This window comes from Lytechinus pictus, chromosome 10 (genome assembly GCF_037042905.1).
Source record: "Lytechinus pictus isolate F3 Inbred chromosome 10, Lp3.0, whole genome shotgun sequence".
Taxonomy (NCBI): domain Eukaryota; kingdom Metazoa; phylum Echinodermata; class Echinoidea; order Temnopleuroida; family Toxopneustidae; genus Lytechinus; species Lytechinus pictus.
The window spans coordinates 30668111-30690388 of record NC_087254.1 but is presented as its reverse complement, the minus strand read 5'-3'; the positions used below and the strand labels follow the sequence as shown (position 1 = coordinate 30690388).

At 36.6% G+C, this 22278-nt stretch overlaps 1 protein-coding gene across 1 annotated transcript; it reads right to left on the bottom strand.

Annotated features, from left to right (window-relative positions):
- Window positions 1–458: 458 nt before the first annotated feature.
- Window positions 459–17982, bottom strand: LOC129270471 (protein CLEC16A-like). Its single transcript, XM_054907850.2, has 17 exons — window positions 17859–17982; window positions 17430–17563; window positions 15945–16012; window positions 14943–15023; window positions 13773–13878; window positions 13242–13365; window positions 12716–12902; window positions 11954–12004; window positions 11053–11166; window positions 9278–9671; window positions 8083–8230; window positions 7576–7676; window positions 5990–6039; window positions 4641–4826; window positions 2830–2925; window positions 2255–2383; window positions 459–1966 (listed from the first exon to the last, which is right to left on the bottom strand). The coding sequence occupies exons 1-17, from the start codon at window positions 17966–17968 to the stop codon at window positions 1811–1813; spliced, it is 2235 nt and encodes a 744-aa protein (XP_054763825.2). The 5' UTR covers window positions 17969–17982; the 3' UTR covers window positions 459–1810.
- Between the last annotated feature and the right edge of the window lie 4296 nt (window positions 17983–22278).

Genomic DNA, 22278 nt, shown 5'->3' with positions numbered 1-22278 from the left:
TTTGATAGCGTACATTCAGCCCATTTCGCAATGACGTCATCAACCGTGCAATTTTCGATCCATTCATTGTGCAATTTTGGATCCATACAATTTTTTGTCCATTGCACTCGCGCACCGAGACTGCAGCTCATGCACCAGCAGTGCGCATGTTGTAATGACGTAACAATCAACAGACCGAACTCGCAATGCAAGAGCATGTTTTGCATCGAAATTCATAAATTTCATATGAAAAAAGATCAATTTTTAGGCGTCATATAAACCAAATAATGAATGTTTTTTCATTCGTGCAATGGACAGAATACTTCATTCGGTGAAAGATGAAATAATGATCCATTCAACTCGGCTACGCCTCGTTGAATGGATCATTTCATCTTTCACCTCATGAAGTATTCTGTCCATTGCACGAATGAAACACATTCATTATTTGTATATTGTCTATTTTTGTGGGGTTTTTTTTTCAGGTGCTTTTAAAGGTTAGGAGCGGATGAAGACTTCATAAGACTAAGACTTTTATGACTTCACTTTCATACACACTGGTTTAATTTTCATAAGAATTCAACTTTTATGGCTTCACTTTCATACACATTTATCAATTTCATTGTATTCTATCCTTTCTGCTTCTACTTTTTTTCTATTCAGTTTGCTTTAAATCATTTTAAATTATACACTTAACAAGACAAATTTTCATTCTTTCATTCATTAATCCATTTTATTTCTTCATCCATTCATTGGCCTCCCCTCTACATTTTTAGCGATACATCCGCCACGCAATATGTTTCAACCGCGCCACTCACTGACTTTTTACTTTCAAATCTTGCACAACCTTTGAGACCAAATTTGCAGTGCCGGGTACACGGTCACAAAATTACGCAACATTATGTAAGTGCATGTCAGACCCAAAACTGCTCAAAAACGTGAATTCATGTCCCATGCAAATTGTGTATTTAGCCAAAATTCATAAATGTATCATTATTTCTACTTTTACTGGTAAAACTAAATCAAATTTGTCTTGTTTATGATCAGAATTAAGTCTACAATGATTTCCATTGAAAAAAAATAAAAAAACAAAAAGTCGAAAAACAAAGAAATACACAAGAAATTTGAAAAACAATAACATACATAAAAAAATTTGCGATACCAAATTCTTTTTGAAGTAAATTTGATCGGGATCTCACAAAGAGTCTGTGAATAAAAAATTAGCAGTTTTGGGGCCGTATGATAGTTGATAAGAGCAAATGTTTTATTTCATGCATAACTTAGCATTATTAATTCATTAAATAAAAGATTCTTATATCCAAAAAATTAACCATACATCCTTGTACGATTTATCGCAAACTACCACCGTGCAAATTTGTGTGGCGCTCGCGCGATCGAAGGCTGAGATCTCGGGGGGGGGGGGGGCAGAATCCGCCCACCCCCCCCCCCTCGGCTGTGGGATGGGTCAAAATAACCCGGCTCTTTTAGGGTTATTTTGACAAACCATCCTCATCTTAAATCCATGACTGGCAAATACAGCAGGTGATTAGTACCATTCATAAGCAAATTTCCTGTCAACTATTAAATAAATGACAGGTCATGCCATAGATATCAGCAAACCATTTGATTAGAAACCATAGCACCATAATGGGAAATCTAGACTGAATAATAGAACATCCAACTGAATTCAAATTTGTTGGAAGTCAAGAGCACATAGTCAATGAAAAGGGACCAAGAAACTTCAACATCCCCTAAATCATCTTTTCATTACAAAGCAACGTGTAATCAAAATACGTATTGAAGGAATGCCAGTCTAAAATGAATCAATTCAGGGTTAACAATGAAACGATAGAGAATGAGTTGACTTACTGAGGTCTAGCTTGTCTGAAGTCTTGACCAGTAGATCAGGCTTGATCAGAGGGAGCTTAGTCTCTACCAAGTTACGCAAGGTCAGCGAGAGGTCACGTAGCAGGAAGAAAGCTCGAATTGCCTACATTCATTATAAGAATGTGAAAAAACATAAATATCACAAAAATTCTACCAACACAGAGGAAGGAAATATAGATTTCAGCAAACAGAGGGTGAAAGATGAAATTCATAAAATCTAAAGACATCTTCTTCCTGAAAATATTTATATTTTCTTTCATGCCAAGGACAAATGTGTTACTAATTGATTTGTAAAAAGTTTGCTAACACTGCAAATCTTTAACTTTTTATAGAAAGAAAAGAAATTATATTCCGATAACAAGTTCCATGAAAAAAAGGGTTCCCAACTTACTCTCCTTGTCCTCTCTAGCTCTCCAGAGGGCAGCCTCTTGGTAAAGTCTATCCCTGTCAAAGGTGTACCAGTAGGGGGCAGCAGAATGGATTCATCCATCATCAGATACTCAACATTAAGTGGACGTTTCTAATGAGGAAAATCACAAATACAAATATATATCCCAATAAAGAGTCAACACTTCATCATACAAAGAGAGACGTGAAATAATTTGTAAATTTTTTACAGAAGATGAAAAGAATACTGGATAATTTATTTCATTTAATTCAACCCTGATACAATTTCTTTAAAAAAAATACAATTACATGGAAAGTGGGAGGAAGGGAAAGGGGAGTAGAGGAGGGGGAAGTAAGAGAGAGAATGTGGGAAAGGGAATGCAGATAGGAATGGGAAGAGAATGGGGATGGAGGGAAAAGTGAGAGGGGGAAGAGAGAGGGAAGAGGAGGAGGAAGGGGAAGAGGGAGGTAGGGAGAGGGGGATATGGAAGGATAAGGAAGAAGGAAGAAGATGGAGGGGAGATATGGGAACCAGGAGGAAGAGGACAATAATCTGATGATGGAGGAAAAGCAACTTACCTTCATACTTTGATATTCATCATCAAACATATCTAAGAAGAGTTCATCTCCCTTGTAGAAGGTCCTTAGAAGTAGAACACTCTCCTCCTTAGCACCCTATCAATAAAAAAAATATATTATTCATAACTGGATAAGATTGAACAAACTCTATCGACTCCAAAGTATGACACTCTCAACAACAACATATTATATATATATATATATATGCCTACATCCTACGTAAGGGCGAAGTCTATGAATGGGCTTATTCTGTCGTAATACACATATAGACGTTAAGACGAAGGTAGAGGGCGTTAAGGCGCATTACGAACATTGAAAGAAGACAAATTTGCCTTAAACACAGATGTAGAGAAATATATATATATATATATATATATATATATATATATATATATATATATAATAGAACAAGGAATACTATGTTGACAAAGTGATATTAAGGACGAACTGCTGGAAAACCACAAATATCCACATATACCGTAAGTAACGGACTATAAACCGCACCCGTGGATTAACTGCACCCCCAACTTTGGACTAAAAAAAAAAAAAAAAAAAAAAAAAAAATCCATCTCACATTTACATGCATATTTGAGGTACGAAGAAACAAAAACTAAGTTAAAGATTTCAAAGTATCCAAAGAGATTACCGGTATGCGGAAATCTGCTGTTCTTGATCAATTCATCAACAAATGTTAGCAAGAAAGAAAGGTCCCGACAATATTGGCCACTTACACACTCACTCACCTCACAGTCACAGTGCACACACACAGCACTGCCGTTCTTGTATATTGCAAACTACGATACGGTACCAGTACATCTTATCAAATTATGATCTGTGTCTTTCCCGGCGTAGGAGGAAGAAACATTCACATTTCTTGCATCACAACCTCACAATCACTTTCAGAATTTGTCTAGCATTCGATGTCTTAGCATGAATTTTGGATACGGGATTACAAAAAGGTTCAAGAAACAAAGAAATTTGCATTTTTTCCAGTTGTTTTTACGGCTTCGTGCCATCTCTCTCGTGCGTGTTATACATGGTATCTTATGAAAAGCAAACGGGAAAGAAAAAATAAGCTGTCGCGAAACGGGACTTTGGAGGGGAGGGGTTAAAATGAAGAGCGCCAGCTTAAGTCGCACTATAACCACAATACAACGCAAGCTAGCTCAGCTCACTCAACTCTCGCTCAGCTGTGACAAAATATTACCGAGTATGCTTGGCGTCTCTTTGAACTTAGCCAGGGAACTTCGCTGCTTTAAATCAAGAATAAAGTCGAAATTAGTGTCATGAAGGTGGGTGCGCTTGTTATGGACAATATTTGATTAAGATCGTAATAATCGCTTCTCATTACCCGCGGCTCATACCCCTCTAAACGTCATTGCCCTGGGCGGCTACGCCCGGCCACTTGAAGTGTTGTGAACTGGCAGACGTCTTACGTGTTCGGGAGGGGTAACGACGGGCTGGCTCAGACCCATCACCGTGGATAAACCGCACCCCCGACTTTTGCTTCTATCCCGCCGAGAAAAAGGTGCGGTTAATAGACCGTTACTTACGGTAATCAGCATATGACAAATGGGAGAGGTGTCCTTGCCACTTATCACATGCTACTCACCACATTACCAATGTAATTGCCATAACCATCTTATTCCTTGTCCAAATCTTTCAAACTTTCACCACTCTGTTTCTTATACTTTGTCACCCTTCAACACAAATAAGTTTTATAGCCAAGTCCACTATTATAGTCATATTCCCAGTATGTAAAATTAAAACATAGTTTCAAAAGATTTATTTTTTAGTGTATTTGAGCTGACCTCTACACAGGCTAGGTGTCTGTCCTCTAGGAAGCACTTTGCTTTGATGTTACTGAAGACTAGTTGTTTAAGAAGAAGGCAGGCCATCTCTAGCGTTACTGGACGGATACAGCTGTTCAGCTGACAGCTCTGATTCATCAACGCAATCAATCGCTCTACCAGCACCGAGTTGTACAAGGCTTTATTCTGTAATTCAAACATTGATACTCAAGTATAACATTGGTTCTTAACAAGGAGGACAGGAATGAAGGTGTTTGGACCAGGTTCCCTGACATTTGCTCTAGTGGCAATAGCTCTGCTAGAAATTCCACACACCCATCATAAGACTATCTTCTACCCTGGATTCATTACTACGCCCTAAACCTAAAATCTAACATCAAACCCTATTGCAACCCTAACCCTACAACTAAGACGAAATACAGCCCATAGCAAATGTCATGCCACCTTGGACCAACGTCTTTGAATCACCAAGGCAACCAATCACTCTACAAGCATAAAGTTGTACATCGGTTTAATATATATACAACTGAAACATTGATATTAGCAGAAGGCATTTACTTTCATGACGATCATGAACAAGTAATAAGGTCAATGACAAATTCAGTTTGAATTTAATTGAAGGGAGAAATCCAACATGAGTGGAATCAATATCCAAACTGTGCTTTAACATGATGTACAAAAAGACCAAAAAAAAAAAAAAAAAAAAAATATTCCAGCAACCCTCTAATGTGATTGATTAAAAAATGCCCATGAAAAGGATAACACTGTTCCCCAAATGTTGTAAGAGAAGTTAATCTGATGGGTTTGATAGGCTAAAAATTGCCCTAAGAAGGTCTTGCTATTGCATGATTTCTCACAATTAAAATCTGATTGATCTCTGCTTTGCAGCATGATAGAAGGCTGTAGCTCTATTTCATTCCTTCTGGATCCGTTACTAAGTAAGATCTCCTTTAATGTTCAGGTTTAAAATGTATAAAAATAATTCCCTTTTCTTTATTTAATATGTTACATCTGCTACCTATCAGGTTTCAATGAAAGGTCAAGCACAAAAAAAAGTACATTACCTTCTGGTATTTACCAGGATGGTATACTTCTATGCATCTCATAATTTTGATAAGTGTTACAAATCAATCAATTCACTGCAATACTAGGGAGATCAAAGCCTTAGGGAATTATCCTTTATGTTCTTCTAATGAATGTCTAATAATTACAATATTTCTATAATTTCTTCTACAAATATCTATAATAATGAGTTGACTGAGCACATTGAAAGATCTGAAAATAAATTTATTCCAGAATATTCAGTAATTATAAATAAGGTCATAATGACCATTCTCTGTAATACATACCTCCACCCTGTTTGTAAGTAACACACCATCTAACAATTTATCCTGGATTCCTATAATGATAAGTGAAAGACAAAAATACAACTTAAGATGAAAATTAAATAATGAGGGGAGAATGTGGCAGTTAGAGGGACAAGGGTTCAAAACCAAATCCAAATTGTTTATTTCAGCACGAGGTTCACCTTGCCAAAGGGGGAAATAAAATTATGCAATAGCCAAGTTATAGCATGTTTTTGCTGGAACATGAATAATAAAAATCATTGGGCAAGAATTTGTTGGAGTAAATCAAAAGTGAAACCCAACCGTGTGGTGACTTCTGGTTTAAGTATCAACAAATGTATAAAAACATGCTTTGACAAATGCTTCTGACGTATTAAATGTCTCAACGTAATCAACCTTCTAGTACGCTCAACACTGGCTTTTATCCACTCTTCTTTCACTGTATGAACTACTGAAACCATGATCGTCTGATAGCATCAACCTTTCATATAAACTAGATTGATTGATTGATTGATTGAGGTTGAACGACACAACCAACACAACATGTCATATATTAGTGTCTGAATAGTTATCTGTAAAGTTATATTAAATGGTAGGAATTGCTTTGTGGCGCGTTGTGGCCCAGTGGATTAGTCTCCGGACTTTCAAATCCCAGCCATGGCGTAGTTTCCTTCAGCAATAAATTTATCCACATTGTGCTGCACTCAACCCAGGTGAGGTGAATTGGTACCTGGCAGGAATTTATTCCTTGAAGTGCCGAGCGCTGGAAGCTAGCTGCTTGAGCTACAGCCGGGGTAATAATATCCAAGTAATTTGGAAGCGCATAGAGACGTTATTCATAATGTGTTATGTGCTATACAAGAACTGACTATTATTATTATTATTATTAATGCATATGAACTAGAAAACAGAGGCAAAAAATTTAAAGAAGGTTCCATATGTAGGGGTTTTAAGTATGTGTACCTTCTTTATGGCATTGCCCCCAATTAAAGTTCAATACTAAATTGCTAGTAAACAAAACATCTCCTGTTGAGATTGGCAATCCTTCGTAAATCACATATTAAAACCATAGTACTATAGCAGCAATATATTTCCCTACCTGTATTGTGACGCCATACGGCTATGCTACGGTGGATTTGACTGATATGGCTAACTGGTAGAACTTAATGTCGGACAACACTCCTCATAAGTCATATTTTGCCAAGTGAGTTTGTCGATCCCATCACTACTTACATACATAATTCTAATCACAGAACAGTGGGGTTTATTTATAGACCCCAGCTACTTTAGTACAAAGTTAAATATAGTTCAGAATAGAGGAGCATGAGGGGGTTTTACCTTTTAATGGTAGTGATTTTTTTACCTGATTGCAAGAAAGCATGAATGCTTGTAAGCGCGCAACCAGAGGACCGACGGCTTGAGGTCCTCTCCGAGGGACCTGGTAATGAGGATGAATGCCTTACCAAAGGGCACTAGCCCACCAAGCGGGAATCGAACCCGGGTCACCGGAATCCGAACTCCCCGCTCTGCCGAATGAGCTATCGCACCTCCTATAGATTCAATTATTATTGATAATTATTAAATCTCACCTTCATTAGAACCAATAGCATACAGAAGACACAAGGCAAAGAGTGCTCTGTAATCACCGTGATTACAATCCAAAGAATTTAAGACACATCCAAAATATGGTCTGAAAAACAAAATGTGAGGGATAAATTCAACTAGTAAATATTGGATTCATGATACATACTGGAAATAGGAACCTATGGAATATACATTAGTTAAATGACAAGTTTGAATTGAAAGTCAAAATACAGACACAGCTAATAAAGGGGTCTAAGGTGGTACTGCTTGATACTTAAAATTGACTTCAGATTTCAAATCAATCATAACTTTTGCTCCAAATGTTGCGGTTGATAGCTGGTGTGCTTTAGGCAACAATAAGTTTAAATTGCCTTACCAATGAAAAAAATCTATAAATTACAAATTTGCAACTAACATTTCCATCCAATTTCAAATAAGTTTCTTATTTGAAACAAGTACCCTATGGACATGACAACAAAAAAATATAAGTTTGAGGAGCTTTTGTGTCATACCTTGTGGCAAGATTGAGCTCTGCTCTTTGTAGAGTAGCAGCCATACTCTTCTCTTCATCTGTGCTATTAGAATCTATGAGAGGACTGGTGGCTGATATGGGTGATGTTAGGATTGCACTGCTGGCGTTACTAGTAGAATCAGACTCACCTAAAACAGAACAATACCATGAAATATATCAAAGTTTATGAGTATCCTTTAGTGTTGTCACTATTGTTGGTTGGTGCCTGTGAGAACCTTCTATCACTCAAAATGTTGAACCTGGGGCCTGTTGCATAAAACTTTTTACCTGAGAAAACTCTGGTAAAAACTGAAAACTAAGGTTAGTCTCATTTCTGCCATTGACTTTAACACAGGGCAAAATCTCCGGTAAAAACAACCTGAGTTTTCTCAGGTAAAAAGTTTTATGCAACGGGCCCCTGAACTCAATGTAATATCACATCCATTTACTTGGCACTAATTTCCACCCTGAAAAAGAAAAATAATATGAAAATTAGATTTTCAATATTTTTACAACCATGAAAGCCTTCAACTTTTCATCCAACTGAACCCCTGTGGCTGGGGATGAAATTTCCACTGCTAAAAGGTCCCTGGAGACAATCCTAATATACTCTACATCTATGCTATCTAATCACTGGACCAATGACTGATATAGGTAATGTCAGGACAGTACTGCTGGTATAAGGCTCAAGACAGTTACCAAATTGTACTTTTAAATTTTAAGATTTTAAAAATTAAGTTACAAGTAATCCTTTCAAAATTGAAAAATTATTTAATAGCATTTTTCCCAACATATTCAGTGACCCGTCTGACAAGTTTTAATTAATTAAATAAAATGAATTTGACACCAAGGACCCATTGCATAAAACTTTTGCCATAGAAAATCTCTGGCAATTTTTTTGCCAGAGTCTATTACTGTGGAATTTTAAATGGCATAATTTTGTTTACCAGAGTTTTTTATGGCAAAAGTTTTATGCAATGGGTCCCAGGAACTGGTTTCTTAATACTATCATAAATCAAACTGAATGGACAACACCTATGAATGTGTGGTATAAATTGCCTATTTTTCTAATATTCATACACACATCAGACTTCCAACTATTTTAAACTGGCCACCGATTGGACTTAAGAATTAATTCACCAATAGAAGCAGATAAAATCAAAATATATCAGGCAAGACAACACTGATTTTCCTACTTGTTCCACCAGTGCTTGAGGTGTCTGGTGAGGGGGATGCCCTCCCTCCTCGCTCTGCTTCCGGCATATCCTCCTCCTCCCCTTCATCCTCCAGCTCCTGCTCATCTCTACTCCTCCATCTCCTACCGCTTACTCCACCCACAGCTCCTCTCATCATCCCCTCATCATCATCATCGTCGTCATCATCCTCAGCGGTTGGTACGGTAAGAGGACGCTCCATCCGCCCTTGGTCCACCTCCGTGCCCCCATCATCGTCGATATCTTCGGTTGGGGAGTCGACGTTGCGATAGTTGGGTCTCCTCCTCCTCTCCTTCATCTCTCTCCTTGATTTCTCCCGAGTGCTGTCTAGTGAGTGCTCCAGGCTCTCTGATGGCTCCACGAATGCACAGAATGTCTGACAATGACAAGAAACAAAATTTCACAAGATCCCACTACACTAGGAATGATGAGTTACATGAAGCAGCTCAAAATTAGGACAAATCAGAATGATGTTGAAATGTAATTTGTATCTTATCCCACATTACTCATTTTACATGAAATTCGAATCGTTTGAATAAATTTAAGGAATATGGAATGATTATCCAGTGCTTTGCAAGCAGTGCCAGTTCTCAGCCCTGAAACAAAAAGCTTCGCAATCGATCGTGGGGCTGATAATTATGGTTGATCATACACAATAACCAACACAATCAATCATAGCCCAGTGATCAATCGCTAGGCTTTATGTTATGGGGCTCTAGAACCCGTTATCCTTGACAAGAACCACAGCCACTTGATCATCCAGTCAACTTTGCAAACTTGAGTCTCACAATAGAGGACGGGAATTTAATTTCTTGTTGAATCTTATTTAGAAACTCAAATCATTGAGTAGACACATCATCACTTGAATCATGTTTCATTTCAAAACATTGGAATCCTCTTCCTGGTTCCAAAGAAAACAATATACCCTATCACGCAACAGATTCAACCTTTATTTCACTGAAAATCTTGTAAACTCAGAGAAGCTAATAAACAAGGCATCCAAATAGACTATTGGTAGTCTTAGTGATAATACAGAGTATTGCTTGAGCGCCAATTTGACATGAATTCTGCGCTCGAGGCACTGTGGCACATACACACCCAACAAGAGTAGAGGTCACACCCCAAGTTTTTTGTGTTTCCTCCGGGTAAATCCTCTGATAGCTATCAATCCCTCTATGGTATGAGCTCAAATTTTATTTTTGAATAATAATAATAATCTGCTTTTATATAGCGCTTAATACATCAAAACGACGTGTCTAAGCGCTTTACAGATATATATATTATTACCCTGGTCATCGGATTCAATCAGTCATTACCGCACACAATGTGTGCACATCCTCCACTCCCTGAGGAGTATTCCAGTCAGTCGCCGTTGAGGCACACACAGTACTGGACAAGCTACAATGACTTTCACATCCTACCGAGTACCCATTTAGCATCTGGGTCGAGAGTGGCAAAGTGTGGATTAACGCCTTGCCAAAGGACGCCAGACCGCGGTGGGATTCGAACACACGACCCTCTGTTTACAAGGCGAGAGTCAAAACCACTACACCATGGCTCCTCCAGTAGTCTTTTATGTTTTTGCTTCTTTTGGGTGTCCAACATCTCAAAATTTTTCACTTTCCAATATTTCCATTCCTGTACGTGAAACCAACACATGAATTTTTAAAGCTTGGGGATATGCTGAGTGAATAAGATGACAATTCAAATAGCTCAATTAAAGAGGATAAGGGGAGCTTCTGGATATTAAGACTTACCCCTGATATACCGCTGGTATCAGTAGGTTGTTCTGCTATCGTCTTGTAGGTACCATTGAAGATTATATTGACTAGCTGACAAACTAGAGGCTGTTGCTTCATTATAAGGAATACCTAGATTAGAAACAATAAACATCAATTTAGCTTGGTTCATATTTTTTAATTCCACAGATCGAAAGAAAAGACAGAGGTAATAAAAAGCATAAACTAAAGAGTAGTTTATACATATATCTAGCAAACATAGTGGAAATATGAAGGAATCAACATAGTCCACATAGACCAATCAAGATCAATCCAGATAACAAAGATTACATTGAAAAATAATGCTAATAATGTACAAAATACAATGATATTTGATACTTGAATATTTTACAAGAACAAGAAAATCAGAGGCCTGTTTCCTAAAGACTTAAATCTATGGTACATGGAACAACACCTTCACAGTTGTTGAAAGGAATCTATGCGGGAGACCTTGTGAGACATGTGCGAAACTATCATAGAAGACAGATAAGTATCAAACATGACCAACATTGACCCAAATGACAGGAAAGTATGGAGTAGAGCCATCAAGGAAATGAGCCCTCAAACCCCTCAAAATGGGAAAAACAGACCTAAAACGTTGTTGTTGTTGTTGGTGGTGGTGGTGGTGACGAAGATGATGATGATGATGATGATGAAGAGGAGGAGGAGGATGATGATGATGATGTAACTTTGTCATTATTGGAACTACCATGAAAACCTTGATTGTAATTGGCTGCTGAGTGTTGTTACAATGGTATTTACCATAATAACAAATTTACCACAGTTGAAACTCTTCATGAAATGAATCCCTGTTCTGAATAGATCAAGCTGAAAATACTTGGTCGGAATGGTGAAAGTTTTTAGATTTTTAGTCATTTACCTGAGAGAGTAGAAATAGAGCTACCACAGAACTAATGGCTGGAGGACTTGACTGTTAAAGAAAACATAAGCACAATAATGACGCATTATGATTTAAATTTCATGAAAACATTAAATATGCATATTTTTCATGGACTTGAAATATCATGATCAAGAACAAAAAGTTTTTAATTTGTCAGCTAAAAGCATTAAGAAAAATCTTTCTTTATGACACAGATTTATGAGCAAGGTATATACACAAGTCACTTGTAACATTTTTGAAAATTTATAGACTTCATGCATTTAAAGTATAGTGTGTTTGTAGCCTTTAAAAAAGTAGAATTAGTAAAAAGATTAGAGTAATAATATCCATATTACAAATATAAAGCGAAGGGAGAAGAAATATACCTTTTGGGTATGTAAAGTTAAGAACAACTGGAGCATGTTCTTAGGTGCTAAGTAATTTACATAGAGTTACATCATTTCGTGATAGGCTCACCAGTCTTGTGTAAAGTCATTCGTAACTAACAAACAGTTTTATGGAACATAACACAGGTCCAATAATAAGAAAGGACCACAAAACACTGGTTATAACTAATCTAGAAAAACCCTTAAATTTAGTGCATTTGCATTCAATTTTATTCAGTGGTAAATGACCAACTTCATACTTTGTCTACAGCTGTTGATACTACCACGTTAATATTCAAACTGAAACACCAATCATCAAGATCAATTTTTTTTTATAAGCAAAGAAAGAGTTATTAGAGAAAATGAGTGTTCTTACAGCTTTGCTATGTGACCTTGTCTTTGTCATTGAGGAGACATAGAGAGGCACAAGTAATCTGTTGAGGAGATGGTTGGTGAGGACGTCGTTAAGGCCGTCGATACCGATGTTGAGGATGTCATTGAGATAGTGAAGGTGGTCAAGATGTTCTGCGACCAGGGTGGATAGACGATTCTTGCTTTGGTGACTGGGAACAAATGGATTCAAAAATTGAAATCATCAGAAAGGGTGTTTGAGAGTTAGTATGGCATTGGCACTTATGACTATTAAACTTCAATGGGATTTTGCCAGTTGTGATACTATGCATGGATGATGTAGCTATGACTTTTGATGTGCCTTTACAAAGTTTTGTGTGACAGGCCCCTTGTCACCTATCTATAAAGGCCATATTCTCTTTTTTCATCAAAAACAATTTCCAACTAGAGTAAGCTCTGATGAAAACCCGTCAATTGAAGAAAGCTGCCTTACATGACCACTTTTCTTGTCTCCCATGATTGTTTTTATACAAAGGTTAAACAATACTTACTCAATGTCATTTCTGACACAGCTTTCCAGTTCAAGAACATGGTTACCGATGAACCATACCAAGTTTGAGAAGTAAGGGACGGCCGTTTTGTTTCGTATATACATCTGCATTGCCTTGTCATTGACTGTCGAAGAAGAAAAATCAAAAGCACTATAAGGTATTCATTAAACGAGATGTGGAAAAATTTATTCATGTTAGGGAAAATGAAATCTCTACCAAATGGCAATTAGACCAACTATTAGCAGACCAAATGGAATAATCCTCAAAACCCCAGTTCCTGCAATGTGCAAAATAGATCAATTTGACCGAATTCAAGGAAAACACATAATTCATGAAATTCCACAGAGAAAACACCACTTGGGGACAGAAAACAAATGGAATTCCAAAATACAGCCAAAAAACAACAAAAAAGCAAAATACATCAGCAGGAAATCTATGCCTCGATTTTTTTTTTTTTCTCTAATCAAATAACGTAATCAGACACAAATGGTATCGAATTATGAACAGCATAATAAAAGCAGAAGAATGTACCTTTGTATACATTGAGTGTCAAGGTGCGTACAGCGATCCTAACCATACTCTCCGGATGATTGAAGAATTTGATGGCCTCAGTGTACAGAGCAAAATCATTGGTGTGCTGTGGAAAATAGAGAAGGGATTTCTGATATGATGGTGGTCCCCAAGTCTAACGATTTGAGTTAAGATTTAACGTGAATTTCTTTTTATTTCACAAAATTCAGTTGATAATTTTCCTTATATTATCATGAGTAAGTGTACTAAATATCTCATAAAAATTTGAAATATATGATTTTCTTGGAAAAAATCTAGCAGTCATTTTCAGATTGAACAAAAAAATAGTACCCCATGTCTGCGCACCCACTAATTTTGCACGCGATTCAGGGATTTTGATGAAAAAGGCTGCATACTTTGAGGCCGTCACATGAAATGCCCAAAATTCATTATTTTTCCACCATTTTGAGTCAGATTTTTTAAAGAATCTTTTTATGTATTGCATGTGTAAAGTCTGTGATCGTCGCGTATCTTCTTTTACTAGAATCGCGCAGATATGCGTTTGTGCAGACAAGGGGGACTGCGCAGACTTGGTGGAACTTGCCATACATTTAACTCCATAGAGGAAAAAATATTACTATGTAATATTCTCGACATGACTGAAGAAATTAATGGCCCCAGCGTAATAATAATAATAATACTAATTATCATAATAATATCGGAACTTAAAGAGTGCAAATATCTATTCAGTTGGGTGCTCACGGCGCCATTTTCATCAATACCCTGGCTTTGACCATTCCTTGGCACTTTTCAAGGAATGAATATTACTGCAAGGTTCCTATTTGATTTACCTGGGTCGAGTGCAGCAAAATATGGATGAAAAATTCTTGCTGGAGAAAACGGACTGGGATTTGATTCCATGACGTCTGATAGAAGGGTGAGAGTCAGAATAACTAACCCATAATATTATAGGACAAAATCATTTGTGTGCTATGGGAGAATGTTTCACATCACATCTATAGATAAGTGAAGAGCATATAACATGATACAGTATCCTTGCTTGCAGACAAAAAAAAAAGCAAGGACTTTACTACAAGGGACTGAAAATTTATACTGAACACCTTCCTGCATCAGCCATCTGAAAGATCAATATTAACAGCAGTATGAAAGACACAAAGGCTACAAACTTACCTCATTGTAGAAGAAGTGGATGGTATGTTTGTTGAGCTTGAAGGATAGAGTCTTCAAGAAGGAGATGTAGTATGCTAGCACCTGAAGCAGAGAAAGAATGAAAATCAAAATCAGAGCGCTGTATGATCCAGGAATAAGATAAATACAAACTTTGGTGGGTGTTTCATAGCTGTTAGTTACGCACAACTTCAGACTTGTGACATGGTCTCGTGCTGAAATTTTCTTGTTTAGATAGTGGTAGTAAATTTCAATAATTAAATGAAAAAGTGCACTTGGCATTCAGATGCTTGTTATCAACATGAATTTGAATCGAAATAGATTGGATTTTAACTTCGCAATGAATCACAATCTTTGAGAACCTTTATACGTAATAGCACATAATAACAGGCAACCAGTCACATGTATTATAGTCATTCAAAACTTACAAACAGCTTCATGAAATATCTTGTGGGTTGTAAAGCCTCACAAGGTGGTTCAATTGGGACTCCAAAGTAGTAAGGCATGACATATTTTTGTGAATTTGATTATGAATGATAGAGGCTTTGTCATTTCTATTGTGTTAAATATGCTTAACTTTTTTAGTGCTTTTCCTGACCAAGTTTTAATATCTTATCATAATCAATACTTAATTTGCAAAGCTTGTTGTTGATCACTTTTCTTACCATTGCAATGCCAGTTACAAAATTATCTCATGATCTACACATGGCTATTGTAGACAGGAAATATAAACCAAGATTGCAAAGAAAATATATAATATACATAATACTCAATATTTCATTTCAAAAAAGAAAAAAAAAACTATGCATACAACTGACATTTTTTGCCAAACATTTGTTTGCTCACTTTGTATTGGAGTCTGCAAATATATTTGTTTTAAAACAGAAATGACACCATACATCACATTACAGATATTAAGGGAATAGCATATAAAATGAAACATTATCCTCAATATGAAGTAGATTGCATGTAGAGATGGAGTAACATATGATTAGGGTAACTTACTTCCTCATCGGAGAAGTCAAACTTGTGGACGATGATTGAGTTGACATGGTTATTGGACAGAAGATAATCTGATAAATTCACAAGAAAAAAAACTCAATTATTATTTTCTTGTTTTTTTTTTAAGTTATATTTTATGTACAAGTAAAAAGATAAAGGAACAGAGGGCAAATTAAAAATCATCATATCATTTGCCTGTCTCCTTTATATATCATTCATAACTAAGATTAATTATAATTGTATATTTTCATGTTCCATAATACATGAATGTACACATGATCAAGATGGCAAATCAAAACTAGATTGTACTACCTCCATTTTCACATTTACAATGTGTTTATGTCACTGATTTTGTTCATTCCTCTGAGGTGTTGAATTATTGTTTTAGCAGCCCAAACATGGAGTAGTGTGTGCAGTGCTTTGTAACCAAAAGGAAAAAAGGTCCTACATCAAATGACTACTGGATTGGATTGCATCATTATGTTACATGTTTGTTTGTGCTTTTTTTAAATCAATTCAATAAGTTGTAATAAATGCAACAATATATCCTCAAACTCAAAATATTCTAAAGTGTGTACTAAAATCTCGTATACGTACTGAAAATATGTGTCCATCGTAAATTGCTGATCTGCCACCCCCATTATCTACTTTCCCTTGCATCCATCCTACATGGTCTAATCCTTGTTTGTCTACAACCAGTTCATCTTCTAACTATTTGGTCTAATTGCCATTTAGTCTAATTTCCAGTTAGGACATAGTCTACCCATTTCATCTGATATCTAGTATTAATACCACTTTGGTCTAATATGGTTAGATGAAAATGATCATGAGCCAAATTATCATCACAGTAATAAGCAGACGATTTTACTACTCAGTGGACATGAGACTGTGTAGTGTAAAACCAAGTGGCAACTAGACCACTACAACAGTCTAATTGCAAGTTGCAAGCCCAGCGCTTTCCCCCACGTCCGCACGTACTCCACAAGTACCGCCGCACACCGAGTGAACACTCACTCCTGAAGACGGACAGTCAACCTGCCCGAAATGTCGAGTCTCTACTGCTTCTACTCATCATCTCTACTCGCCGACTTAAGCCAGCATCTCCTCATCCATCCTACTACTCAAGCTGTTTTCAACTCATCAATCTCTTCTGGTTTACAGTCCTTTTCAGGACTACATTCAAGAAAGGTTACTCTACTCTCAAATTTCCACTTTCTCGCCTATCCATTTCTTTTCTTCTTCTATCCACTGTTTCTATAACACTCCACATGGTGTACCGTAAACCACATCAGCGATTGTACATGCCACCATGCAAACCTTCAAACAACATCTAGACCAAATTGATATAGCAGACCAAACACATGTTAATGTAGTATTAGAATATCTGAGAAGCAGAGCAACTGCTGGTACTGGTAGACATAGTTTACTCTTATATTAGGCTGTCAACCTTATATTCACTATATTATATAAAAATATTTAAAAACTCACATAAGGATGTTTCATTTCGTATATTCTCAAAGAGGATGTTAAGAGTCTGGAGAAGCTGAACACAGATGTAGCTTCCTGTCTTCTGTCGTAAAATCTTCAAGAAAAACAACAACATGTTTTTCTCCAAGAAGAAACTGTAAGGAATGAATAAAGAAGAAGTTATTTTCACTATTATAATGTCACTACACTTATGACAATGGAATTAATAATAACCTTCACAAATTAGAGATGTAGAAAAAATGGGAAAGAAATGCATTAGGTTACTTTTTTTTTACTCAAGCCCTGCACACTCCAACTCTGCACATCTGATTTGTCGACTAAAAACCTATTCCTCTCCTAATATTAATTTGACAGCTGAATACTTCGAAAGTCATTATTTTCTTCATTCTCCTTACAAATTTTCTTGCTCCCATTTGGAACCAAACTTACTCAAAGACGGAGCTGTCATTCTGATCTCCCCAGATGAGGATCTCTGACATGGATCTCAATGTCTCCACCAGGAGGCTTCTGTTTTGCTCTGTTACCGTGGCATTCCGCATCAGTACTCCATGGAGCAGCCTACAGAACAAACAAAGAAAAATGTACATCTATCATATATTTTTTTACCTTGTACTATTTTTTAAATAATGCCCACTATGATCACCATTATCACAAGAAAACAATAATCTACAATGTCACTTTTTCATAAGCTCAGTAAGACCAGAAGAAACAAAACAGATTCCTTCCTGCATTAAAAAATGCACATGTATATTTCTCATCTTGCCATTTTAGAATTTCAATCAACAGCAGGCCTACCTCCGCAGCACTTGGCAAACATACATGTAAACTTAATTTTATAATTTATTCAAAGAGAATGTTAATAGATCTATGCTTTCATTGTGATGTCATAAATCTCAGCTTGGCCAATTTCAAGACATAAAAAATACATGAATGCATACATGTTGTTTGATACTGTACATTAAAAATAATTTGATACAATATTTCAATACTGATTTCTGCTTATGAGAAATTGCATTGAACAGCACTGCAATCAGGCCTGTATGTGTTTATTTTAAAGCCATGTCCCCTCTTTCTGCAGAAGAGGTACTGGCAGCTTGTCCAAATAAAGGAATCTCTAAGGTATAGATTGTAATAAACAGAGTGTGATAACAAAATCTGAGGGCATTATTAAATATTCAGGGAGAACGTTCCAAGAGATTGGGAGAAAGAGAGTGATGATGCATGATTGGTGGAAGAGGGATGGCGATAGATATACATACTGTAATTTTGTAAATGATTTAATGGAGTAATATGATACATGTGTCACATAAGGAGCTATTAACATTGCATGCATAATCAATGATACTTCACAAAATTGAGTCTTTTAAGGGACAATATCCTAGATTTCATGATCGATTGGATTTACATATTGATAGAATATTTTCTTAATTAAAACTGTCTCATCATAAAAAGGGGAGGTATGACAGAAAGAAGAGGGTGGGGATACAAATCCAATCTAAAAAAAATAAATCTTTAACAGCAATCTTGATTCATGATCACCATGGACATCATCATTAAGGTCATCACCATCCTCCTCCAAAATCAATCACATCAACGTTCTGATTGTCATATCATCAACATCATTATCATCATCATCATCACCACCACCATCATCATCATCATCACCACCACCATCACCATGCACTACTACCACCATGATCATAATCATCATCATCACCATGATCATAACCACCATCAATCTAAATTCATGATCACCGTGGACATTATCATCAAGACCATCACCATCCTCCTCTTAATCAATCAATAACATCAACATCATCATCATCAACATCATCACCACCACCATCATCATGATCATCAACAACTTCAACATCATCATTATCACCTTCATATCATTAATGTCATTATCTTCATCTTCACCATCACCACCACCATCTCATTTGTCACAACCATCATCACCACTCCATCTACCTTCACTATCTCTCAACAAACTCTTGTCACTCCAAGCAGAATAAATCTGATCATCTTTCTCACTCCTAATCACGATGCGCTGCATAATATCAGTATTCAATCTATTCATCTGCAGCTACCCTCAGGTACAAGAAAGGAAATCCTTTATTCGCATCCATTATAAGCCCTGCAAATCACATGGCAATGCCGAGGGTACCATGTAAAATCAATATCTCTCAGCTCAGGCTGAATGGTACAAGACTTTATCATTTTAAAGAAGCACTCTACACGTACATGCATGTAGAATGCATAATATGAAGATTATTAAAACTTAATTGAAACAAGCTCCAACCATGTTCATCTACCACAAATCAATGGGGGAAATTTGTGATATTTAAACTTTACAAATAGTTTCCTTTTTTTTCTCGACAGTACTGCCTGTTTCATGTATGTTTATCAAAACTAATATGTACTATAAACCATGGGGCAATTTTACCAGCTAAATTCATTTTTCAATCACAAATTGATAAATTTCGATGCTTGATCACACTTCACACAAAGTACTGTATATACATGTATGTAATGTAGGCCTAGATGTTCAAAACAGATCAAGGTGTTTGAAAGTGATTAACAGAAAAAGTCCTTATATAAATCAGCAATAACTGTTTTCTTCCCTTTACAAGGCAAACACTCAATTATCAAAAACTGAAAACAAAATAAACACCAATATTCAGACAAACTGAGATTCCCACACCCTACCCGATTCTTTAGGCCTCCGATTTGCCTGCATTGTACTTTGGCCAATAATTCCTGGGTCAAATCAATTCATTATTGATGAAAAATATCACTTCCACGGAGGACAGTGATTTGAGATTCAATATTCAAGTAGGCATCGGATTAATGTAGGATGTCATAAAGCTTGGATCATTACATATTCATTGATCTGAAACATAATTCAGAATTCTTCCCCCTCAAGATAGCATACGGTGTAAAGTGATTTTCTAACACAAAAAAAGTGACCTGTATGACTCCAATGAGCATGAATTTGCTTGATGTTTGACTTTCATGTTCTTTCATATCCCTAATTTCTTACTTCTATTCTTTTTCTAAAAAAAAATATTTTCAATGAAATAATTAGGTCAAAATAGCTAAATTTTATCACAACAAGGTAAAATGGAAAATGTTACTTCATCCAGTAAAATCTGACCAAATTTGAAGGATATGTGAAAAAAACCCAATACTTTGATCGATGTCTTATCAGGTTACCATTGTGATGCAGCAAGGTGCCTGGTAGAAATTCATGTTTACATTGCTCCGTGCTCTGCTAGGGTTGTACACACATAATCAATGAATGTGTAGACTACCAGCATACGTATAGAGAATGTTGGGTAGAAAATCTGCCCCAGAACTTGAATCATAATATATACACTATACATGCAGTTATGCCTCTCTATTTCACAAAACTCCAGTATTCCCTTCTCCATATAAAATCTTTAACACACGATCAGGAAGAGGAAAAGTAACATCCGACAATAACAAGTGGAACGACTCTGGCAGTCTCGCCTGCATTACGCAATGCGATATAGCAGCAGTGCTTCTTTTGAAAATAGCTAATGAATATTATTCACAGAAAAAAACACTAATATGATAATAAAATATTATGCCCATTGACCCAAAATGACCTTTGACCATGAGACCAAAGACATGTGCAAAACAATCATTCATACTTGATAACTAGGTCCATATACTTTTTAAGTTATGATGAAATTTCAAAAATTTAACCTTGGTTAAAGTTGAATTAAGAAGACGATTCCAAATATTGAGATATTTACATTAATAGCAACCTTACAACCCCCCAAACACTAAGAGGTGATTCGACCCCCCATTTTCTTTTTTCAAAATAGTGAATTTGAACGATTTATCCCTACCCATTTTCCCTGAGTTGGCTCCTGCAATGCCTACCGAGACGGGTGTTCTTTGACTGTGACGTCACGGGGGTCCCGTTGTAGTAAACAAGGCAGTGCCGTTTTGTGTACTATGCAAGTACGCCTTCATATTTACTTTTGTGTCAAATTTCATTTTATCGCTATTGATTTTATGTGAACGATACTGAAAGGAAGTAATAATTATTCAAAGACATATAGTCAATAATATATCCCTACATTGTTAAAACTGTTCTTCTTTGTAGCGATTTTAGACGATTTTAATGCCTTGTTTACGTTCGGGACTGTGTCCGTGGCGAAACTAGTCATAATGGAATAAACTGCAGTTGAAGTTGTATCTGCGAGCCGGAGAACTTGCAAAGAGGAAATGATTAAAAGTATATTTATGGCCGTACTATTATTCCAAATATGTAAATTCCCTCAGAATGATACCATAGACCCTAAAGGAATAATTTCAAGGCGAATAATATGAAATGCGATCGAGATCTTCTCACCAGTCGATAACATAGCAGACGTGTTATTATGACATATTTATCCGCGTGTGACGCGGCTCTTGCAAAAAATACGGTTGGTTGCGGAATCGCATTGTGCCGACCGGCCGCCCGCTCCGGCTCAGCTAGCTGTCGAGCTACCGTACCGCATACCTTTCTTGCTGTCTTCAACTCACTTGCGAATTGCGTTTGTATGTGTGACGATAAACTCTAGCGTAATTAAATATAGAGAACAACTCGGAAGGCCGAGAAGAATAGTACGTTTGATTCAAGATTGTTCTGTGGAATGAGCTATGAGTGGAAATGATCCAGAGGATATAAAAAAGGAGTCAAAGACAAAAGGAAAGAAGAAAGACGCCAGGGGATCACTGCATGGTCATGAACAGCGGGTCGACATATACCGGTACCAGGGTACCAGACCACTACAGTACACTCAATGCCTGGCCTGGGTGTTGTGTGTATTGT

Bases quoted from the DNA above. Each gene is read 5' to 3' on its own strand.
- LOC129270471 (XM_054907850.2), bottom strand. From the start codon at position 17,968: ATGCGGAATGCCACGGTAACAGAGCAAAACAGAAGCCTCCTGGTGGAG. The intron at 16,013-17,429 runs GTGAGTTTTTAA...TGAATTTATCAG, and splicing joins ACGAAATGAAACATCCTTAT to ATTATCTTCTGTCCAATAAC. The intron at 11,167-11,953 runs GTAAATGACTAA...TTTCTAATCTAG, and splicing joins CTCTATTTCTACTCTCTCAG to GTATTCCTTATAATGAAGCA.